This window comes from Falco cherrug, chromosome 5 (genome assembly GCF_023634085.1).
Source record: "Falco cherrug isolate bFalChe1 chromosome 5, bFalChe1.pri, whole genome shotgun sequence".
Taxonomy (NCBI): Eukaryota; Metazoa; Chordata; class Aves; order Falconiformes; family Falconidae; genus Falco; species Falco cherrug.
The window spans coordinates 77,803,753-77,825,040 of NC_073701.1; the positions used below are offsets into that span (position 1 = coordinate 77,803,753).

Consider the following 21,288-nt stretch of genomic DNA (forward strand, 5'->3'; position numbering starts at 1 on the left):
ACATGTCTGTGGGGGGGGGACATGTCGGGGGGTGGGGACACGTGTGGGGGTGGGGACACACGTGGGGCGTGGGGACACTTGTAAAGGACATGTATGTGTGTGGGGACACGTGTGCGTGGCAGGGCCACATGTAAAGCGCATGGGTGTGCGTGGAGACACGTGTGCATGGCAGGGCCACATGTAGAGCACAAGTATGTACATGGGGACATGTGTGTGTGTGGCAGAGCCACATGTAGAGCACATGTATGTGCATGGGGACACGTGTGTGTGTGTGGCAGAGCCACATGTAGAGCACATGTATGTGCATGGGGACACGTGTGTGTGTGTGTGGCAGGGCTACACATAGAGCACATGGATGTGTGTAGGGATATATGTGTGCATGGCAGGGCCACATATAGGGCACATGTTCATGTGTGGGGACATGTGTGTGTGTGGCAGAGCCACATGTAAAGCACATGTGTGTGTGGCAGAGCCATATGTAAAGCATGTGTGTCCGTGGGGACACATGTGTGTGGCAGAGCCACATGTAAAGCACATGTATGTGCATGGGGACACGTGTGTGTGTAGGAGTGCTACACACAGAGCACATGTATGTGTGTGGGGACATGTGTGTGTGTGGCAGGGCCACATGTAGAGCACATGTATGTGCATGGGGACATGCCAGGCCACTGTCTGCTCTGTAAAACGCCGCTACGCGTGTGAATTGCAAAGAAGAACCCCCAAATTTTTGATTAATTTGAACAATTTAAGGGGGCGGGGGGGGATGGGAGGGGCGGGGTGGTGGTGCGTTCCTCCCGGAAGCGGTGGAATATTTCCTAATCCCGGATTTTCTCCCCCTGTTTGCTGGGAAAACAAAGCCGGAGCCGAAGGCCAAAGGAAAACAAATCTGGCACCCGAAGTTTGCTCTGCAAACACACGGGTCGATCCAGTCCTGGTCCTGATCCTGGCCTGGTCCCGATCCCGGCCTGATCCCGATCCTGGCCTGGTCCCGATCCCAGCCTGATCTGAGGGGCATGGAAAAATTCCCAAAATTCCCAAATTCTGGCCCTGGTGCCGAAAAGTGGAGGGCTCACTGCCTGCTGGGGGGGGGGGGGGAGCAGCATGGGGGGAGATGGATTTTGCAAAATAATTAATATTTTTTGTAAAAAAGTAAGTTAAATTTTTAAAATTATTTAGAATTTATTTTTTTTAAAAATTAAAATGGGTTTAAATTTAAAAAACAAATTGAAGAAACGTAAATGAAATTTAAATTTTAAAAGTAAATAAAAAAATTTAAATATATATTTAAATTGTAAAAGGACATTTAAAAATAATTTTTACATTGAAATTAAATCTAAAAAGGACATTGAAAAAATCTAAAATTAGATTTAAATTTAAAAAGAACATTGAAAAAATTAATTTTTAAATTAGATTTGAATTTAAGGACATTGAAAAAAATTTAAATTAGATTTACATTTAAAAAGTCATTTGAAAAAAAATTAAATTAAATTTGAATTTAAATGTTAAATTGAAAAAATAACTTCTAAATTAGATTAAAACTCAAAAAGTAAATGGAAAAAAATTCAAATTTTATTTAAATTTACAAAACAAATTGAAAAAAAATTAAAAACAAAATTAGAATTTGAAAATTAAATTGAAAAAAATAATCTAAAACCCTCCTAAGTGATCACCCTCAAAGATTTTCCTCATATTCTGATGAAACTTCATGGGTTGTGGTTGGTCCCCATGGCCCCTTGTCCTGTCAGTGGGCACCACCGAGAAGACCTTGGCCCCATCCTCTTGATGCTCAGCCTGAAGATACTGGTAGGCATTGACAAGGTCCTCTCCCAAGTGCTCCGTCACCCTCAAAATTAAAGTTTTTCCTCATTCTGATGGAACTTCTTGAGTTGTGGTTGGCGCCCGTCCACCAAGAAGACCTTGGCCCCATCCTCATGATGCTCACCCTCAAGACACTGGAAGATGTTGACAAGGTCCCCTCCCAGCCTCCCCTTCTCCAGCTAAACGGTCCCAGCTCTCCCACCCTTTCCTCACCAGGATGCTCCATCACCTCTGTAACTTCCACTGGACCTTCTCCAGTAGCTCCATGTCTCTCAAACTGGGGAGCCCAGCCCCAGACGTGGTAACGTTCTACTCCCACAGTCCTGGAAAGCAACTTGCAAACCAAAAAATTAAAAAAAATAAAAATCCCCACCAACCCCCCACCACCCACCACCCCTCCCCCCACGCATGGTCCAGAACGGGCTGTCCCCTGAGGACTTGTTTGCTCAGCGCCTTCCCGAAAACCAAATTTCACAATCCCACCGCCGACGTGACGCCGGTGGCACCAGAGTCGCTTCCTGGTAGAGGCTGGGCTTCTCCCACCATGCCGGGGACCCACCGCGGGGTCCAGAGGGAGGGGGTTGGGGTGGAGCCGGGGGGTGGGGGAGGAGGACATGGGACTTCTCAAATAGCCGGTGCCTTGTGTACTCCTCTGCCTCCTCCCCATCCTGCGCTTTGTGTCTTTGCTGCCGTCATGAAGCCTGTCCTCCTGGCGTGTCTCTGGGGTAGGTGAGGTGGGATTTTTTTTGGGTTCTTTTATTATTTTAATTTTTTTCTATTAATTAATTAATTAATTAATTAATTAATTAATATTTACCTATTTATTTATTCATTAGTTTATTTATTTACCCATCTATTTATTTTTTTTAAAATTTATTTACCTATCTATTTATTCATTGATTTACTTATTTATTAAATTTTTAAAAACTTGTTTATTTATCTATCTATTGATTTATTCATTAATTTATTTATTAAATTTTACAAAATATTTATTTATTTACTCATTAATTTATTAATGTATTAATTTTTTTAAAAAATGTGTATTTATTTACCCATCTGTTCATTAAATTATTTATTAATTTTTTAAAAAGAATTATGTATTTATTTACACATCTATTTATTTATTAATTAGTTCATTAATTTATTAATTTATTTAAAATGTTTATTTATTTACCCATCTATTTCTTTCTTTCGTTCTTTCTTTCTTTTTTTTTTTTTTAAATATTTATTTATTTACCCATCTATCTATCCATCTCTTTTTTTATTCATTCAATTATTTATTTTCTCCCTGCTTTGGGTCTGCATCCCCTCCCCCGCTGCGTCCCCTCTCCCACCGCCGCTCCTTGCCCAGCCCGAGCCGGTGGCATTCGATCCCTCGCAGGAAACCCGCCTCGACGCTCAGATCCCGACATCAAACCATGCCGCGATCCTGTAAAGACAATAATCTCCCCGGATTCCGACTTCCGGGCGAAGGAATCCGGACACGAGCGATCCCACTTCCTCTCTTATGCTATTTTCCACATTATCTTCCCACCCCACCCCCCCCCCAAAAATAATTTTTTTCCATTTTCCCAGCAGACCCTATTTATTCCCCACATTTTTCCTCCTCCTCCAACCTTTATCCAGCAATCCCCATGGGCACGCGGCAGGATGCGCAAAGCCCGTTAACATCCAGATTTAGGAGCAATGATGGGAGTGCGCAGAATTGTTCCCCTTTCCCGGCATTTTGCCATCCTGCGTCTCCACGCTCTGCAGAATTCCCCCCAAATTGGACTAATATTCCCAATTTTTTCTGCTTTCAGCTCTCCTGGCCGGAGTCCTGCAGGCAGGTGAGTGAGTGCGGCAGGGAGCAGAGGGTGAGCATTGTCCTAAGACATTGTGGAGAATGATGCCGCGTCCGATCTGGGAATTTAGTTGTGTTCCTGCGGGGGGGGGAAGCACTTTCTCTGGATTCACTGATGGAGAAGACCTCCTGGATGATCTCCTGGATATCTGGGGAGGGGTACGGGGTGGGGGTGGGGGGGAAGGAGTGGTGCTGCCCCAAAATATTGGCAAACCAGACGCTGGTTGGAGCAAACTTGAACCCCAAATGGGGATATTTTCCACACTGGGGGCTGATCTCCATGGAGCAACGCCTGGTGTCCCCTTGGCTCTGTGGAGGTGACTCAGGGATTCAGTCCCGGAATTTTTCCCACTGCAGCATCCCAGATCCGTGCCAAGGGATAAGGGTATCCCGAGGGGTTTGGTTCTTCTTGTTAAGGTGGCAGGGTTGCGGTCAGAGATTCGGAGCCAGGTTTTGGGAAGGATCGTGTGTCTTGGTGGATCCAACAAGCAGGAGTGGGACCGAGGATCCTTCCCACTCCTGTGCTGAGGATTCGTGACAGCGCCCAGTAACTGCTGCCGGTAGCTGGGCAAACCTGACCCTTCCCTTAGGGAATGGGGAGAAAGGTCCCAGTTTTCTCCTCCCTCTTTCCAGTCCTTGTAGGAACGTTTCCTGTGGGACACAATCCTTAATTACAGGGAAAATTACCCAGATGCTGATTAGCAGGGTAGGTCTGGGGGGGCTACACCTCTCCCTTTGCGGTCAAAAATGAACCCGGTGGTTTGTATCCCAGAACAGATTTTGCTGTTCCCGACTCCAAAACCAGTTTGCAAAGGTTTGGGATGCTAGCCTACCATCCCAAAGATTTGGGATGCTGGAATACCATCACTAAGATTTCGGATGATAGCTTACTATCCCAAAGATTTGGGATGATAGAATACAATCCCAAAGATTTGGGGTACTAGAATATGATCCCAAAGACTTGGGATGCTAGCACACCCAGTTCTCAAAGATTTGGGATGCTAGAATACAATCCCAAAGATTTGGGATGCCAGAATAATTTCCCAAAGATTTGGGATGCTAGAATGTAATCCCAAAGATTTGGGATGCTAGAAAATGGTTGCAAAGATTTGGGATGCTAGCTTACTATCCCAAAGATTTGGGATGCCAGAATAGTCCCAAAGATTTAGGATGCTGGAATATGATCCCAAAGATTTGGGATGCTAAAATACAATCCCAAAAATTTGGGGTGCTAGAATACCATTGCAAAGATTTGGGATGCTAGGGTATAATCCCAAAAGTTTGGGATGCTACAACACCCAGTTCCCAAAGATTTGGGATGCTAGAATACAATCCCAAAGATTTAGGGTGCTAAAAAACCCACCCAAAGATTTGGGATGCTGGAATACTCAGTTCCCAAAGATTTGGAATGCTAGAATACGATCCCAAAGATTTGGGATGCTAGAATACGATCCCAAAGATTTGGGATACTAGAATGTAATCCCAAAGATTTGGGATGCTGGAATGTAATCCCAAAGATTTGGGATGCTGGAATATGATCCCAAAGATTTGGGATGCTGGAATACCATCCCAGGGATCTGGGATGCTAGCATCCCATCCCAGATCTTTGGGATGCTTCTCTTCCTCCTGGTTGGACAATAAAGGCACCTCTCTGGGGTGAGAGCACTGTCTCCCTCATTCCCTGCCTTCATCCCAGGGTCTCTGCTCTCTCCAGAAGATGTAGCCCCCACCAGCCTGGATATCCGCCTGGAAGGTGGCCCCAACCGCTGCTCTGGAAGAGTTGAGGTGCTCCACGAGGGCATCTGGGGCACCGTCTGCGATGACCGGTGGGATTTACGGGAGGCCAAGGTGGTGTGCCGGCAGCTGGGCTGCGGGACGGCGCTCTCGGCACCTCGGGAATCCAAATACGGAGAAGGGCAAGGCCAGATCTGGTTGAGCGACCTCAACTGCACGGGGAAGGAGGCGTCCCTCACCGAGTGCGAGGCGAAGGCGTGGGGGGACAACGTCTGCAACCATGTGGAAGATGCCAGTGTGGAGTGCTCAGGTAACTCCCAGGGGTCTTCTCCTGCCAGCCCCATGCAAGCTGGGGTGCAAAAAAACCCATCCTGTTGGGACGTCGGGGGTGCAGGATGACTTTGTTGGCTCCAGCTTCCTCCCCCGCTTGACCTGGAGAAGTTGTATCCCTGAGATGACCCCATGGGTGTGAGCAGATGCAGATTGTCCTCTTGCTTCCCTGTCAGCCTCCATCCTGATCCTATTTTCTCTTTTGGCTTTCCTTCTTCAGCCAGAAGTTAAGAGGAGAGCCTTTGAGCTGCTTCCCTTGGGATGAGCAGAGGTCCTTCTGGTGCATCATGGGACATTCCGCTTCCTCCAGGTGATACTGGCACGGAGACTCATCCCAAACCATCTCCCTTGTTCCTTTTTGACAGGAACAGAAATACCGGAGCCGGGACCGATCCGGCTGGTGGGAGGCCCCAACCGATGTGCTGGAAGGGTTGAGGTGCTTCATGAAGAGCAGTGGGGCAGCGTGTGCCATGACGACTGGGATCTCAATGATGCCCAAGTCGTCTGCAAGCAGCTGGGCTGTGGCGATGCAGTGCTGGCACCCATCGGGGCCAAGTTTGGACGAGGGTTGGACACCATCTGGTTGGATGATGTGAACTGCACGGGGGGGGAAGCTGCTCTCGCTGACTGCCCAGCGAGGCCATGGGGGGAACACAACTGCTACCATGGAGAAGATGCCAGTGCGATTTGTGCAGGTAATCAATCCGTTCTCCAAGCTTTGACCTACCACGCGTTGGGTGTCCTCAACAGTCAATGTGGGCATGACCTTGGGCAGGAACAAGGCCTTCCTACGGAGCACTCTCCTACTAGAGTAGGTGGACTTAATGGTCCTACTGGTGACTTGGGCTCCTTACACCGTGGAAGGAGTCTTCAGATTGGGAGGTTCTCCCCTCCTGGTAGCCTGGGCTTCTTACACCATGGAAGGAGTCTTCAGATTGGGAGGTTCTCCCCTTTCCACTAGCTGGGGTGCTCTGTGGTCATTCTTCTTCAGCTCAAGCTTGACTTTTAAGTCTACCGTTGAGCTTCTTGCTGGGACAGTTGTATGTCGTGTGTGTGGAGGAGGGGCTGCTGTGGGTGGAGGAGGGCTGGGATGCTTGGTGGAGAGGAGGAACATCAACACACGGTCTAAGTGTGCCCTCTCTGGATGCGTCTGCAGACTCGGGCATCACCGTCTCCACCTCGGTCCGTCTGGTGGGTGGACCCCACCGCTGCTCTGGAAGAGTTGAGGTGCTCCACGAGGGCATCTGGGGCACCGTCTGCGATGACCGGTGGGATTTACGGGAGGCCAAGGTGGTGTGCCGGCAGCTGGGCTGCGGGACAGCGCTCTCGGCACCTCGGGAATCCAAATACGGAGAAGGGCAAGGCCAGATCTGGTTGAGCGACCTCAACTGCACAGGGACGGAGGCGTCCCTCACCGAGTGCGAGGCGAAGGCGTGGGGGGACAACATCTGCAACCACGTAGAAGACGCCAGCGTGGAGTGCTCAGGTAACTCCCCCCCCTCCATGCCCCATCCTGCATGTTGGATGGGCAGATCCCACCACACGCATCCCCCCTCCTGCCACCATCAGGTCCTGACCCCTGTGCAGCTCCATGAGTGCCTGCTGGTAGGATCGGGGGGGGATGAAGCTGGTTAACTGATCCCATCGCTGTGGCCAGCCCTTGGCTGGTGACCCAGGGAGGACACATGGATGCAGCTGACCCAGGGGGAACGTTAAATCCTCTCCTACCTGAGGCTGCTCTGCTCCCTTGTCCCACCACTGGGCTTTGGGGTGGTTAGCATCAGCAGACTTCTTGGAGAAGACACAGAGTAGAGCCTGAAGCCATCAAGAAACCCTGGAAGTCTTCCTCCTGCCCTTTCCCCACAGCTGCCTTCCTCTCCACCACAGCCCACCTCCCCCGTGGGCTTGGAGACACGGAGCCTCTGCTGAGCCGACCTGCTTTCCGCCAACGGTGGGATGCGTAGGATGCTCCTTTAACCTTTATTTTTCTGGGTGTTGCTGCAGAGGTGGATATTCCCGAGGAAGGACCGGTCCGGCTGGTGGATGGTCCAAATAAATGTGCTGGGAGAGTGGAGGTGCTCCACGAGAACCGGTGGGGCAGCGTGTGTGATGACCACTGGGACATGAAGGATGCCAAGGTGGTGTGCAAGCAGGTGGGCTGCGGGTCACCGCTGTCGGCTTTGGGAGGCGCTCGCTACGGGCGAGGCTCGGACATCATCTGGCTGGACGACGTGGAGTGCGACGGGACGGAGAAGAGCATCTCCGACTGCCCGGCCAGGCCGTGGGGCGAACACAACTGCTATCATGGGGAAGATGCTGACGTCATTTGTGCAGGTGACTACCTGAAGTGACACGGGGACCACAAACACTTCCAACAGGTTGGGTGGCAGGAGAAGGAAGAGGAATCGTGGGAAGACTCCGCCCCAGCTCAGGATGATGCAGGGGGATGGATCCAGCAGGGAGCCACAAGGGATGTAGAGCATCTGCTCAGGATGGAAGTGGTGGGACCAGCCGGTGGGAGAGGAGCAGTGGTCGAGCAGAGGGAAACACGCTGGTGGCAGCCTGACTGTGGGGTGGATCCTGCTGGGGAGATGCTGGCAAGGGGATTTCAGCTCCCAAAGGGCAGAAAGAGGGCAGGTGGGGCAGTCTTTGGGTCAGGGGGTGATGATGAGCATCTCTGGGGGCAAGAAGCCTCTGTGATGGTGCATCATCAATACTCAGTAAACCTCTGAAGCTCTTGGGAGCCCTTCTTCACAGGGAGCGTGACTTCCCATGCCCTGTTTCTTGGGAGAGAAGCTCGGCCAGACCTTTCATGGGGGAAGCGGGGAATCCCTGGGTGTCTGGCTGGTGCCACCATGGAGGAGCAGGGCTGTAGGGGCTTGGATTTCCCCTGGGCGCTACATGGGGTGTCACTGTCAGGACCACATGCTGCAGACCCTTGGATCAAGCACCTCGTTGTGCATCAGGGGCAGGGGCAGCGGTTGATGCAGTCCTGTCCTGGCTCCCTCAGGACCCTGCCTGAAGCTCAGGTGTTGGGTTCCTGACAGCCTCAAATCTCTGGGTATAACCCGACTTGTGGACCTTCTTCAGAAGCAGAGTCGTTGTCACTTCTAGCAGGTAGTTTTGGTGTCAGAAAATTCGGGGGAGCAGGATTTTCCCATTACCTTGCTCCCTTTCTCCACAGCCAACAAGAACCTGGAGGAGCCAGAAGCACCATGAGTGCCACCAGCCCACGCTCACCTTGCAGCAGGGAGATGGGCCAGCAGGATTTGGCAGAGGCGGCAACGGGCAGGGATGGAACCATCAATGCGCCGTACCAGGAGCTGGGATTTGGGAAAACCATTCTCTCTCATCCTTTGATCTCGGCTGTAACTGCCCTGATGGGAAACCCAACCCAACACATTATTGCCAAGCAAATGTCACAAAATACCAATAAAATTCCCTTAAAACTGAACATCTGGCTGTCTCAGAGATTGCTCGTGGACCTCCGCTCCCTGGTGGCGAGCTGTTGATCCACCAGGATGAATATTTATGCAATGGATGAATGCGATGGGTATTTATCCCAACGGTGTCCCACCTCAGGTGTCCCACCTCAGGTGTCCCACATTTACCTCCACAACCGTGGAGAGCCTTGGGGTGTGGACATCACATCACACAAGCTTCTCTCAGAAGGTTTCTCCATCCCTCCTTAGCGGGGGGACGATGACCTGCCCCCCAAAGGGGACAAATCCACCCTTTTCCCTCTTCCCTTTGCCCACAGACCAAAGCTGGTGCTTTACAGGTGGAGAACTTTCCCTTTTGGTGATGTCCCATGAAGACTTGGCCTCCAACTCATTTTTTTTTTATGTGGTGGTTTCCTCCTTTCCAAAAAGCATTGTGCTTCATGCCTGCTGGCACAAATGCTTCAAGCCCAGCAAACCAGAGCAAAATTCTTCACATGTCTCCATGTTCGGTGGCCAGCTCAAGGCATCCCCAATTCCTCGGGATCTGATGGGATCCCCACCACCACCCCAGGCCACCCAGTTCCACAAGCAGGTCTAAAGCAGCTCGTATCATCATGGTTTTGGGAGGTTCCCCCAGTTCAGGGTGGCTCTGGGGACGCAGAAAGGAGGTGAAGCTGGAGGTGACCTGAGTACAACGCAGAGCATCGCGCGGACTCGCAGGAATGGGATGTTCAGCTGCGTGTCTACTTTGATTTAATTTTATTTTTTTTTTCAGGGTGGGACACAGTCCAGCCACCTACTTTTACCTCCAGGTCTTCTGCACCTGTCCTTGCATGAGTACTTTGGAACGAAGGCAAACATCAAGCAGCTACCAGGGTGGTTAAACAACGCGTGTTTTACAACCCGATCGATAACAGCCATTCCTTTTCCCAGTAACGATTCTGCTTTTAGATTAACTGTAAATTATTGGCCAACCCTACTGGTTTCTTGGGGTCCACTTCCCACAGCTCTCTGAAGTTTTTTGAGGGCTCTTTACGCTTTTTCCTAGTCACCGTAGTGTATTTGACCAACAATAGCATAAATCCCCAGCCCCAACTGTTTTTATTTTCTTTTGCTCTCACTGTACCACGTTGCAAAAGTTAATGGGTAACCCTTGGAAGATCAAAGAGTTGGTTTTATGGTCAGGATTGCGGCGGCTGAGCAGGTCTAAAGGTGACAGCAGCCAGCTGAGTGTTGCCAACAGGTGTAAGCACCTGCAGGCAGATTTCTTCTGTGTTGCTGGGACTCCAGGGTGGTGAAAACCAGGTTGGTGTTTCTCTTTTTTTGAAGAAATGTTTTATTTGGCTGCTCCTCCAGGGAAGAGCTCCAGATGTTTTCTTAGCCCTCTGGTTCCTGCAGGCATTGCGTTGGGTTGGGTTGCGTTGGGTTGGGTTGCAGACATTTTCGGCGTTATCCTGAAAGATCTGTGAATTAATCCTGGTGAAGCTCTGCTTTGGGTGGATGTTTTCATGGTGAACTGCTGCTTGGGTGAGAGAAAAACCCCAAACGTACCTTAATACCCACCCGTCCTGATGCCGTGCTTACTGTTGGGTTTGGCTTTGTGGTTGAGTAGGGTTGGATTTCATGGAGAGCAATCCATGTTCGGACAGTGGGATGTGGGATGGGGACAGACCCTTTGGGAAGTCCCAGATGAGCACTGATACCGTGCAATGGCACAGATCCCTTACTCCACGTCTCCTTTCTGTGGTTTTTTTTTTTTGTTTGTTTGTTGGGTATTTTTGTTGGGTTTTTTTCCTGTGGGGTAATGCATTAGTTTCATTTTTGTTGTTCACCCTTCTCTTTGCCCTTGCTTGGACCTTCTGCACTTGGTGTGCAGTGGTTTTCTCCCTGTTTGAGGTGTTTGTTGCAGGCTTTATATTTGCTGTGATCTTGGCTTTGCAGTCTCAACAGAGCAGTTGCCAGGCACTTGCTGTTAATTTTCACGGCACTTTTTTTTTTTTAATGTGTTTTGCAATATGTTGTGCTTTTTCTTTCCTCTCCCCTTTCCTCTCCCCTTTCCTCTCCCCTTTCCTCTCCCCTTTCCTCTCCCCTTTCCTCTCCCCTTTCCCTCTCCCCTTTTCCTCTCCCTTTCCCCTTCCCTTCCCTTCCCTTCCCTTCCCTTCCCTTCCCTTCCCTTCCCTTCCCTTCCCTTCCCTTCCCTTCCCTTCCCTTCCCTTCCCTTCCCTTCCCTTCCCTTCCCTTCCCTTCCCTTCCCTTCCCTTCCCTTCCCTTCCCTTCCCTTCCCTTCCCTTCCCTTCCCTCTTCTCTCTTCTCTTCTCTTCTCTTCTCTTTCTCTTCTCTTCTCTTCTCTTCTCTTCTCTTCTCTTCTCTTCTCTTCTCTTCTCTTCTCTTCCTCTTCTCTTCTCTTTCTCTTCTCTTCTCTTCTCTTCTCTTCTCTTCTCTTCTCTTCTCTTCTCTTCTTCTCTTCTTCTCTTCTTCTCTTTCTTTTTTCTATTTTTCCTTTCCATTTTCCTTTCCTTTCCATTTTCCTTGCCTTGCCTTACCTTTCCACCCCACCCCACCCCACCCCACCCCACCCCACCCTTTTCCTCTCCATTCCTTTTCTATTTTTGACCACCCATTCCCTGGAATCCCGAGCATCTCAGCTCTGGTAGCTGGTACTACTGGTGCGACCCGTGCCCGGCCAGCTCGGGAATCGCTCACTTCTTAATAGCCGAGGGCTGTTGGTGGTGTTCGAGGGTCTCCATGACCACGAGAACCATCACAAGACTTCGCTAGCTGCTGAGTTGCTCCCTGGGCTTACCAGGGGTGCAGTAGGCATGGGGGTGATGTATACAAGAAGGCACCAAGACCTCAAAGTCAATGGGGGTTTGATGGAACTCAACCGCGCAAGACCCCACGTCATTTCTCTTGAAGTCAAATGTTGGCATTTGTCTTCCCCATAGGTATGGGGCTCTCAGGCCAGGTGACGGCAGTCATCTTCACCTTCGTGTTGGTTTCTCCACATCACCCCACCGCAGGTAGTTTTGCTCGGCCGTGGTTTTGTTTCCCTTTGTACTAAATCCTTTCCTGAGACAACGAACAGGTTTGAAGTGTCGGTCCCCCCGCGACTTCCTTCTCAACTGAAAGAGGTCCAGATTTAGGTGATTCCTTTGGATATCGTGGTGCTGAGATATGCAGTGTGCTCAACTGCAAATGTTCGCATTGATTACAGGGGAGCTGTACAGTCAACAGGAGAAGACAGGCTCTCCTGGAGCGTAATATGTCTGATTTATCTCCAATTCCCATCTTCCCAGGGAATTAACTCTTCTGTAAGGGAACGTGGTTTCTCCATGTTTTCTCTACAAGGTGACTGTGGAGATACTTATCTTTTAGAGGGCTAAAGCACGCTGAGATGGGCGTACCTAGATAATACCGCCATCAACACTACAAAGGGAGGCAGTAATTTTGACTCTGATGGGTTGGATGACAGTCATTTGAAACGAGGATGGCTTTTAACAACTGCAAACGCCCCTTTGCTTCTCTTTATTTGTTTTGTTTCTATATTTCTGTAAATATTTCTGTATTTATGAGAGAGCTGCCACCGCCGATAGGAGCTGTGGGAGGGCATTGCTGAGCTCGTAGGCGATGGGCTGCAACTTTGGCAGGGAAAGCGGTTGTAGGGCATCCTAAATCCACAATTTCTCGTGGATTTCTTCCCCTTTAGCCTCTAAACCCACTGTGGCCGCTAAGCACAGCTCCCCCGTTTGTCTCTCTCCTCCGTAGGTGTTGGCCATGACCCGTTGCTTGTCTTGGATGGTTACGAGGACAGCGGTATTCGAATGAAATGTTTCTCCGAGAGGTTGTTTGCCCAAGTCCAGCTGTTGTGGACAGATGGTAGAGGAGACAACGTTACCCGGAACTCCTCTCACCAGTGGTACCACCACCGGTAACGCCGGCAGCTCCATCATTCTAAAACCAGGATCTGGAAACTCTATGTCCTGCAAAATAATTGATAAACTGTTGAAAACATCCACAGAGTCTTCTGTCGTTATTGCGGGTACGAGCGAAGAGCTATGAGTCCTTGAGACCTGTGAGGAAAAATAATGAGCATGTCGGGCAGGTTCCTCCAGGAACCCAAATTTCTGGTGGAACAGAGTCATCCATTTTCATAATTTTTCTTCTGTGATGCTTCTTGGCCTTTGCACCGTGAGTTTCCACGGGTGACTCCTAAACGCTGCCGAAATATTAATAACAAAAGCAGCCTTCCAGGGGTGTGAAGCCATCGGGGTGGAAGGAAACCTCGTTCTTGGGTAGTGTAAGGATGGAGGATGCTGGTCCCTCTTCCTTCTTCTCTTCTCTTCCCATTGCTCTAATGCCCAATGCCAGCAGTTCATGAAAATAACTGATGGTGCTTCATAAAACACCCAGTAATGGTCCCAGTGAACTGCTCCTACAGGTGCCTACAAATGAAATTTAGACCCAAATTTCCAAATTCGTGGAAATTAGAGTGGGCTTATTAGACCCAAATTTCCTTCGTGGAAATTATGTGGGCTTAATTGGGGAATTTTTTAACTAATGAATGGGAAATTACGCTTTAGTGGGTGCGTCATCAAAGTGTAGAGGATACACTTTGTGTAGGCGATGGGCTAGTCCAAGGAAAACCATTGACCCTCTGAAATAATTTGCAGATGTCTTCTTCCCTGCCACCTCCCCTTGGCTGACGGCGTTTGTCATGCTCCTGCTCTTGAGCATATTCCTGGTGATCGCCGCGATTTATAAGCTCAGAAGTAAGTCCCGCTCCTGACACTCAAGCAAGGGATGCTTCATCCGATCCCGTTGAAAGATGATGTCACCGTGTCATTACAATGCTGGTTCCGGAATTATACAGGGAGGGGGGGAGTGGATTATGAGCATCACCCCCTTGATGCTTCAGCCGCAGCTTTTTGCTGTATTTTTCCTTTCCTCGCATATTCCTTTTCCCGCATCCCTCACCTACCCCAACGCCTCGGCGTATCAACCTGTGCAATCACATTTATCGCTGCAAATTAACTTACTACCCTAGTAATTAAAGGAAGTGCAAGTTAAATTATTGATGCAGCTTAATCTGGCTATTGAAACAAAGCAATTCTTGTGGGTGACTGAAATATTGGTGAACCCAGCGGTACCCGCGGGCTTGATTTATTTGCAAGCCATTTAATTGCTTTATAAGCTGTTTCCTGACACCGATGCGTTGCTGTGACAGCATGCCATGTCTGAGTTATTTCTGCTTTCAGCATCGCTGATTTTTATTCCTTAAATTGCGTAGGATTTATAATTTTCATGGAGGATGTAGAGGCAAACCAAGACTTTTGACATTGTCTCCCTCACCGAACATGAAATTTACAAAAGTTTATTTTGAAAACCTATAGGCAAGGTGATAGTAACGTAATGTTTTCCTTCTCTATCCCTCTCCCTCCTCTCACTCAGAGAACGAGAAGACGATCACCCGCGAAAGTAAGTCTGATACCGTACATACAAGGTGCGTTAATGCTATAGGTCATCGTGAGCGTCATGAGAAATAGGCGCAACGCTAGAAATGGTGGCCAGTGGTATAAACCGTGGGGCTAATTAGCTGTATTACTAAGACTTAGCGGTATAAACTGTGGCATAATCAGTTATATGCCTAAGACTTAGCAGTATAAACCATGGGGCAATTATTTGTATTCCCAAGACTTAGTAGTATAAACCATGGGGTAATTAGTTATATTCCTAACACATAGCAGTATAACCCATGGAGTAATTAGCTGTATTCGGAAGACTTAGTGGTATAAACCATGGGGTAATTAGTTATATTCCTAAGACTTAGTGGTACAAACTGTGGGGTAATTAGCTGTATTCCTAAGACTCCAAGAGGCTGGGATTTTGGTGGACCTTACCTCCTGTAGGCTCCGGCTTGGGTGCCTTTGGGCAGTAAGTTGCCTTACGTGCAGCTGATGCAGAAAAAACCGTCCCACGACTGATTCCTGATGAGAAATGAGGAGGAAACAAGATGTCACAGTGTGTTTTATGCTTGATCCATACATGCGTATGTATATAATATAGATTATATTATATACATAATTTCTTTTAATATACATTTTTATTTCACGTATATATATAATATATGTATGTATATAATATGATGACAATTTGTCAGGGCTTAATCACTTCTGTAGAGTCTTTAAAACTGAAGTTTTGAAGAATTGCTTTCAGGGTGTAAAAATATTTCTTTCTCCACAGAAAATGCGCAAATGGAAATCAAAAAAGGTAAGCAAGAGGGTTTTATTTTTTTCCCCAGTGACTTCTCTCAAGAAATCTCTCCGATTCTTTAGAACCAGATAAAAACTGAGCTGAGGAAATACCAGTAACTGGTTTGCTTTTACAAAATTAAATTTCAAAAATACCATCGCGATATTTCCATGGGTTGATAGACATTTTATATATATAAATAGATATAAAGTGTGTTTCTATATATAAATAGATAGACAAAATGTATATATTTATCTATTTGAATATATTCAAATTATTTGAATATACCCAAATTATTTAAATATATTTAAACATACCAAATTTTAAAAAATAGTTTTTAACATACCCGAATTATTTAGATCTATTTAAGTAATAGAATATATTGAAGTATATAAATATATATACAGATAGTATATGTGTTGTATATGTAAATATATATTTTAAAATTTATTTATATATACAACACTTCTATATTGACCACTTAAAGATAATTGATGCCTACCACAAAGATGACTAATTCTGTGGCGGTTCGATCGCTGGCTGGAATTTGAGGTTGCCAATCATTTTGATTTTTTTTTTCAATTTACATTTATTTCTACAATTTTATGCATCAAATTGTGTATAAAATATTCTTATAAAGGCTGGTTAGGACAGTAGAAAAGTAGAGAGATTTTTTCTAATTTTTTGAGATTTATATTAATTTTATTTATATGATTTTATTTATAAATTTTCGTATGAAATCTGGCTGCCTTATAGCAGGGGGAAATTCGGTCATTTTTGTGGCGCTCAGACAATTTCACTTGATCTCAGCTTTCGCTATACAGGACAGAGGGGAACAGATTGAAAACCTAATGCGTTTGCATTGAAAAAAAAACAAACAAGTGGAAATAGTGTTTTAATATTTAAATTAAATAAATAAATTCTCTTTTTCAGAGATTGAGGAACTCAAGGAAAAACTGGGTAAGAGCATCTTTTTGTTTCCTTGTCATGTTGGGTTTGAGCATCCCTTGGGTGGAAGAATCCTCTATATTTCCAAAAATTACATTATCGTGAGGGCCCATAATTAAAAATGTCCGCCTGGTCTGGAGTTTTTGATTAAATTAATGATCCCTGGTGTCATTATCTTCAACATCACCTGGTTTTGGCTGGTGGATGTGACATCTGTGGTCTAAGCTAATCATCTAGACACCTTCTACAGGGTGGGGACCTTCAGAGGACAATTTATCTCCCCCCTCCCCCCCAGTCTGGAATTTTTTAATATTCCAAATATATTTTTTTATATTCTGAATTTTATGCGGTTTTGAATTTATTACTATTATTAATGCCCAGCCTCATTATTGTGTATGTATTGTGTATGTATTGTGTATGTGTTGTGTATTTATTATGTACAAATTATGTATGTATTATATATGTATTAATATGTTCTTTACCACTGAAATTCTCCATCACGTTCTGTGAGTTTTTGCCTTGGAAAATGTCGCATCCTCTGCTATTTCTTCCTCTGTTTTTCAGCTGAGGAGCAACAGAGGTGCCAGAAGGGTAAATAATTTTTTTTTTTCCTACTCTGCACTAGTACTATACGTTATTTCTTTAATCATACCCTGAAAGATGCTTGGCAGGTGGCTGCTCCAATAAATAGCAGTGTTTTACGGGATTTGGGATATTAGAGTTAGAAAAATCTCGCGGAGCTTGACATTTGCAAAGGTGAGCTCCCCTTTTCCAATTAAAAAAAAATAATTGAAAATTTGTGTTATGTGTATGTGTACAGTCCCTCTCCTTTTATCTATATATCTATGGAGAGATATATAGATATATTTATCTATATATCTATATATATACATTTATATCTCTCTCTATATATAAATATGTAGATAATTTATCTACATATCTCTATATAGACATTTATATCTCTCTCTATATATAAATATATAGATCTGTTTACCTATATATCTACATAGACATGTATATATCTCTCTCTAAATATATATATATTTATATATGTATTTATATATATAGACATTTCTATATAGATATATTTTTAATATATATACACATTCATATATCTCTATAAATATATAGCTATATTTATATATATATCTATACATAGGCATTTATATCTGTCTCTCTATATAAAGTTTTTTTTCCCATGGCTAGCAAATATTTAAGTGGAACATTTTATTTATTGCATCTCAGAATGAAGTGATGATAGGAGGATTTGATTGCAGCATTAAAAAGATTATAACAGGGGAAACCCCCCGCACAAATCCTGTGTATATCTGAAGCTATAGGGTCGGAATCGCCCCCTTCTTGTGTCGGGTGTTTTCCTTTATTTATTTTGTCATGGTTTATGTTCAGGAATGTTTGTGCAAGATGTTATTTAATACCAGAGAAAACATATGTAATGCGGGTGTGGTTTTCTATGCAGATAAACAGGTTTAGCCTATAGATATATTAACATATATATAAAACCAGCCATGCAGATTAATCCTGTATGTATTCATATATATAAAACCAGAGGTGTGATCAGATTCATCCCATATGTATTAATAGGTATGAAACCAGACATATAAATAGATTAATCCTATACATATTCATATATAAAACCAGACATGTAAACAGATTAATCCTATATGTATTAATATATATAAAACCGGATATGTAAGCAGATTCACCCTATACTTATTAATATATATGAAACCAGCTATATAAGCAGATTAATCCTATATGTATTCATATATAACGCCAGGTATATAAACAGAATAATCCTATATGTATTTATATAGATAATCCCATATATAAAACCAGATTAATCCTACATACATATATATTATATATATACACATTTTATATATATATATTAGTGTTCCACAACGCATAGTGCACTCGCTATGTATATATATACACACAGAGATATATGTGTGTGTGTGTTTATATATGTATGTGTGTATATATATATGTGTGTATATATATATAAAATTATAATTATAATTATAATTATAATTATAATTATAATTATAATTATAATTATAACCCACCTGCTTGAGTTGTCCTAACTTTTAGTTTTCTTTCCTCGCAGAAAGTCAAGACATGTCTGCCACAATCGGTAAGGATATCACCCTCAGTCCTTAAAGATCATTTACATTGTGATTAGAAACATCACCCACAGCTGGCCCCGCTCCCACCGAGGGCTGCGCAGCACTGCGTCCCTCGGCATGCCGACACTTTGTTGTCCTTAAAATATTTTTTTTTCTGGGCACAGCCTTGGAATGCAGAACATCTGAACAAGGGAACATCATGTCAGCCCTTTGAGGTTTTATTTTTTGCTGTAGTTGAATCGAAAACAGATTTCCCTTCCTACTAAAAAACTGATATCTTTGAAAGCCAGGAGTAAAACTCCATGTTTTTAGAGTTGTTTCACCTCCTGGCCATGTGAAGCCTGGGGTTGTCACTTGACGGGGTCACAAAGCACGGCCACAGTTCCTGGGGGGCCAAATTCAGCCCACCTGGCTCCTAAGTTCAGGGCACCAAGGCGCTGCTCCTGGCTCCCTCGTCAGGAGGTGAAGGCGCCCAAGAGTAGGCCTCTACCAACTGCGTAGGTGGCTGCAAGGGCGGGGAAGAACCATTGTTCCAATGGGTTGTCCTTCTCCCCCTGGCCCCACGGGGAGCCCCGATGACCACCGTGAGTTGAGAGAACCTCCACCCGCCCGAGCTCAGCTAGCAGCCTTCCCTGAGCCCTAGGCCAGCTGATAATTAATGTACTCTTAGGAGTGCTCTCATTAGCGCCGATACCCCACGGGAGCGCCTCGCCGTGCAGGAGGATGATACCGATTTCTGTCTTTTTCAGAAAAACTCCAGAATGAAATGGGTGAGTCGGAGACTGAAAAGCCACTTGGTCATGTCTGTGCCCCTCCAGCCCCCTGCGCGACCCAGATTAGTTACTGCCGCGTTCTGCCCTAATTGTAATTAACTGTTTCTCTCCTGGCAGAGTTCAGGAGGGCCCAAAGCAAGGCAGGTAAGCCCAGCCTCGCCCGCCACTCACCTCACGGCTCATGTACCTACCAGGGCACATCCCCTGTAGCACGAGAAAGCCACAGGCTGCCAGAATTTGCTTTTTTAATTTTCCTTTTCTCTTTTTGTTCCTTTTTTAATTTTCATTTTTCTTTTTGCTTTTTATTTCTTTTTTCTTTTTTTTGATTTTCCTTTTTTCTTTTTGTTCTTTTTTCATTTTCATTTTTGTTTGTTTTTTCTTTTTTCTATTTTCCTTTTGTTTCTTTTTTCTTTTTTTCTTTTTTTCTTCAATTTTCTATTTTCTTTTTGTTTCTTTTTTCTATTTTTATATTTTCTTTTTATTTCTTTTTATTTTTTCCTATTTTTATATTTTCTTTGTGTTTATTTTTTATTTTTTATTTTTGTTCCTTTTTTCATATTAACTTTTCTTTTTTTGGTTTTTTCTTTTATCTTTTTTCTATTTTCTTTTTGTTTCTTTTTAATTTTTATATTTTCTTTTTGCTTCTTTTTTCTATTTTTCTATTTTCTTTTTATTTCTTTTTATTTTTCTATTTTTATATTTTCTTTGTCTTTCTTTTTTAATTTTTCTTTTTGTTCCTTTTTTCATTTTTATTTTTTTGGTTTTTATTTTCTATTCTTTCTATTTTCTTTTTTTCATTTTTTCTTTTTGTTTCCTTTTTCTTTTTTCCTCCTCCACCACCCCCTCTTTTCTTCCCTTTTAACCCCTTTCCCTTTCTTCCTTTCCCCCTTTCCCAAGTCACCATCACCCTGGATGAGACCTGCCTCCATCCCAACACCACCAGTAAGATGTACCACCAACCCACACTCTCCAGCCACCACGAGATCCCACCCGACACGGTGGTGGTGGCCACCGAAGGCTTTTCCGAGAAGAAACATTACTGGGAAGTGGAGGTGGGGGACAAACCGGAGTGGGAGCTGGGGGTGGTGCGTGAGGATGTCCGGTGGAAACTGCGGAACAAAGCCAAGAGTACTTTCCTGGAGGGGAGCTTATTCAGTCTCCAGTTTTCCCAGGGAGAGTACAGCTTGACCGGTGGGAAGGTGGTAGGAAGTCGCATCCCCTGCAGGGTGGTCGGCGTTCTCCTGGATCAGCAATCAGATATCCTCTACTTCTTTCACGTTGAAGAAAAGTGCCACCTTGCGTTTGTCCCTCTTAATTCTTCCGGGAAATTCTACCCGTTCTTCAGCTCAGGCTCCAATGGCAAATAACCAGGAGCATGCTCTCTATAAATCAAAAAACATTAATTACCCTCTCTATGACACCCTTCCACAGGACCAGGAGGAGATTAATAAATTAACCAAATAGAAAATCGCGGAGGATGTGAAAGCAGACAGAAAGGGGGAAAAAATAATAATTATATCAGCTTTTAAAACCATGGTCAAGACAAAAATCCCTGGAGTATTCCTTAGGGACCCATCTTGTACAAAGAATTAATGTTGTAAAAACCCAGACCTGTGAAATATTACAGTTTTATTCCGTTTTACCTGAAATAAAGAATCATTTATATATTTCAGTGTTTGTGGCACTTCTTATATATTCCTTTCTGACCAATAAACCCATTGGAACAGTATCCCAGTGTCCTGGTTTTGGTGGAGATAGGGTTAATTTTCTTCCTAGGATGTGGGTTGAGAAAACACTGTTAATTACACAATGTTTTTAATTGGTGCTAAGTCGTTTTTAATTGGTGCTAAATCGTTTTTACACTGAGCCCAGGACACATCTGCTTCTCCACCGCAGCAATGCAGAGATGCCAGGTAGGCTCAGCATCCTGCCAAACGTTAGTGCACACCTGGAACATGTGCCCCCTCCTTTAACTCTTCCTGCCCTAAACGTCCCAATGAGCT

The 21,288-nt window shown here is 45.1% G+C and overlaps 2 protein-coding genes across 2 annotated transcripts in view; both read left to right on the top strand.

The window, feature by feature from the left end:
* The window catches only part of LOC102057111 (deleted in malignant brain tumors 1 protein-like), a 48,586-nt gene extending 39,407 nt beyond the window's left edge, over positions 1–9,179 (top strand). The window contains exons 28-34 of the mRNA XM_055711983.1: positions 2,227–2,543; positions 3,621–3,647; positions 5,376–5,705; positions 6,091–6,420; positions 6,882–7,211; positions 7,730–8,059; positions 8,910–9,179. Of these exons, the coding sequence (XP_055567958.1) occupies positions 2,227–2,543; positions 3,621–3,647; positions 5,376–5,705; positions 6,091–6,420; positions 6,882–7,211; positions 7,730–8,059; positions 8,910–8,944 (1,699 nt within the window). The 3' untranslated portion in view covers positions 8,945–9,179. The remainder of the gene's footprint in view (positions 1–2,226; positions 2,544–3,620; positions 3,648–5,375; positions 5,706–6,090; positions 6,421–6,881; positions 7,212–7,729; positions 8,060–8,909) is intronic.
* A 1,411-nt stretch (positions 9,180–10,590) lies between these two features.
* Positions 10,591–20,952, top strand: LOC102057280 (butyrophilin subfamily 2 member A1-like). The gene is given in 13 exon segments (XM_055711984.1): positions 10,591–10,695; positions 12,114–12,188; positions 12,934–13,064; positions 13,066–13,207; positions 13,839–13,937; positions 14,617–14,710; positions 15,362–15,435; positions 16,351–16,377; positions 16,930–16,956; positions 18,494–18,520; positions 19,262–19,282; positions 19,403–19,429; positions 20,183–20,952. Coding segments are annotated over 13 exon segments (1,233 nt in total). The 5' UTR covers positions 10,591–10,676; the 3' UTR covers positions 20,653–20,952.
* The last annotated feature ends 336 nt before the right edge of the window (positions 20,953–21,288 follow it).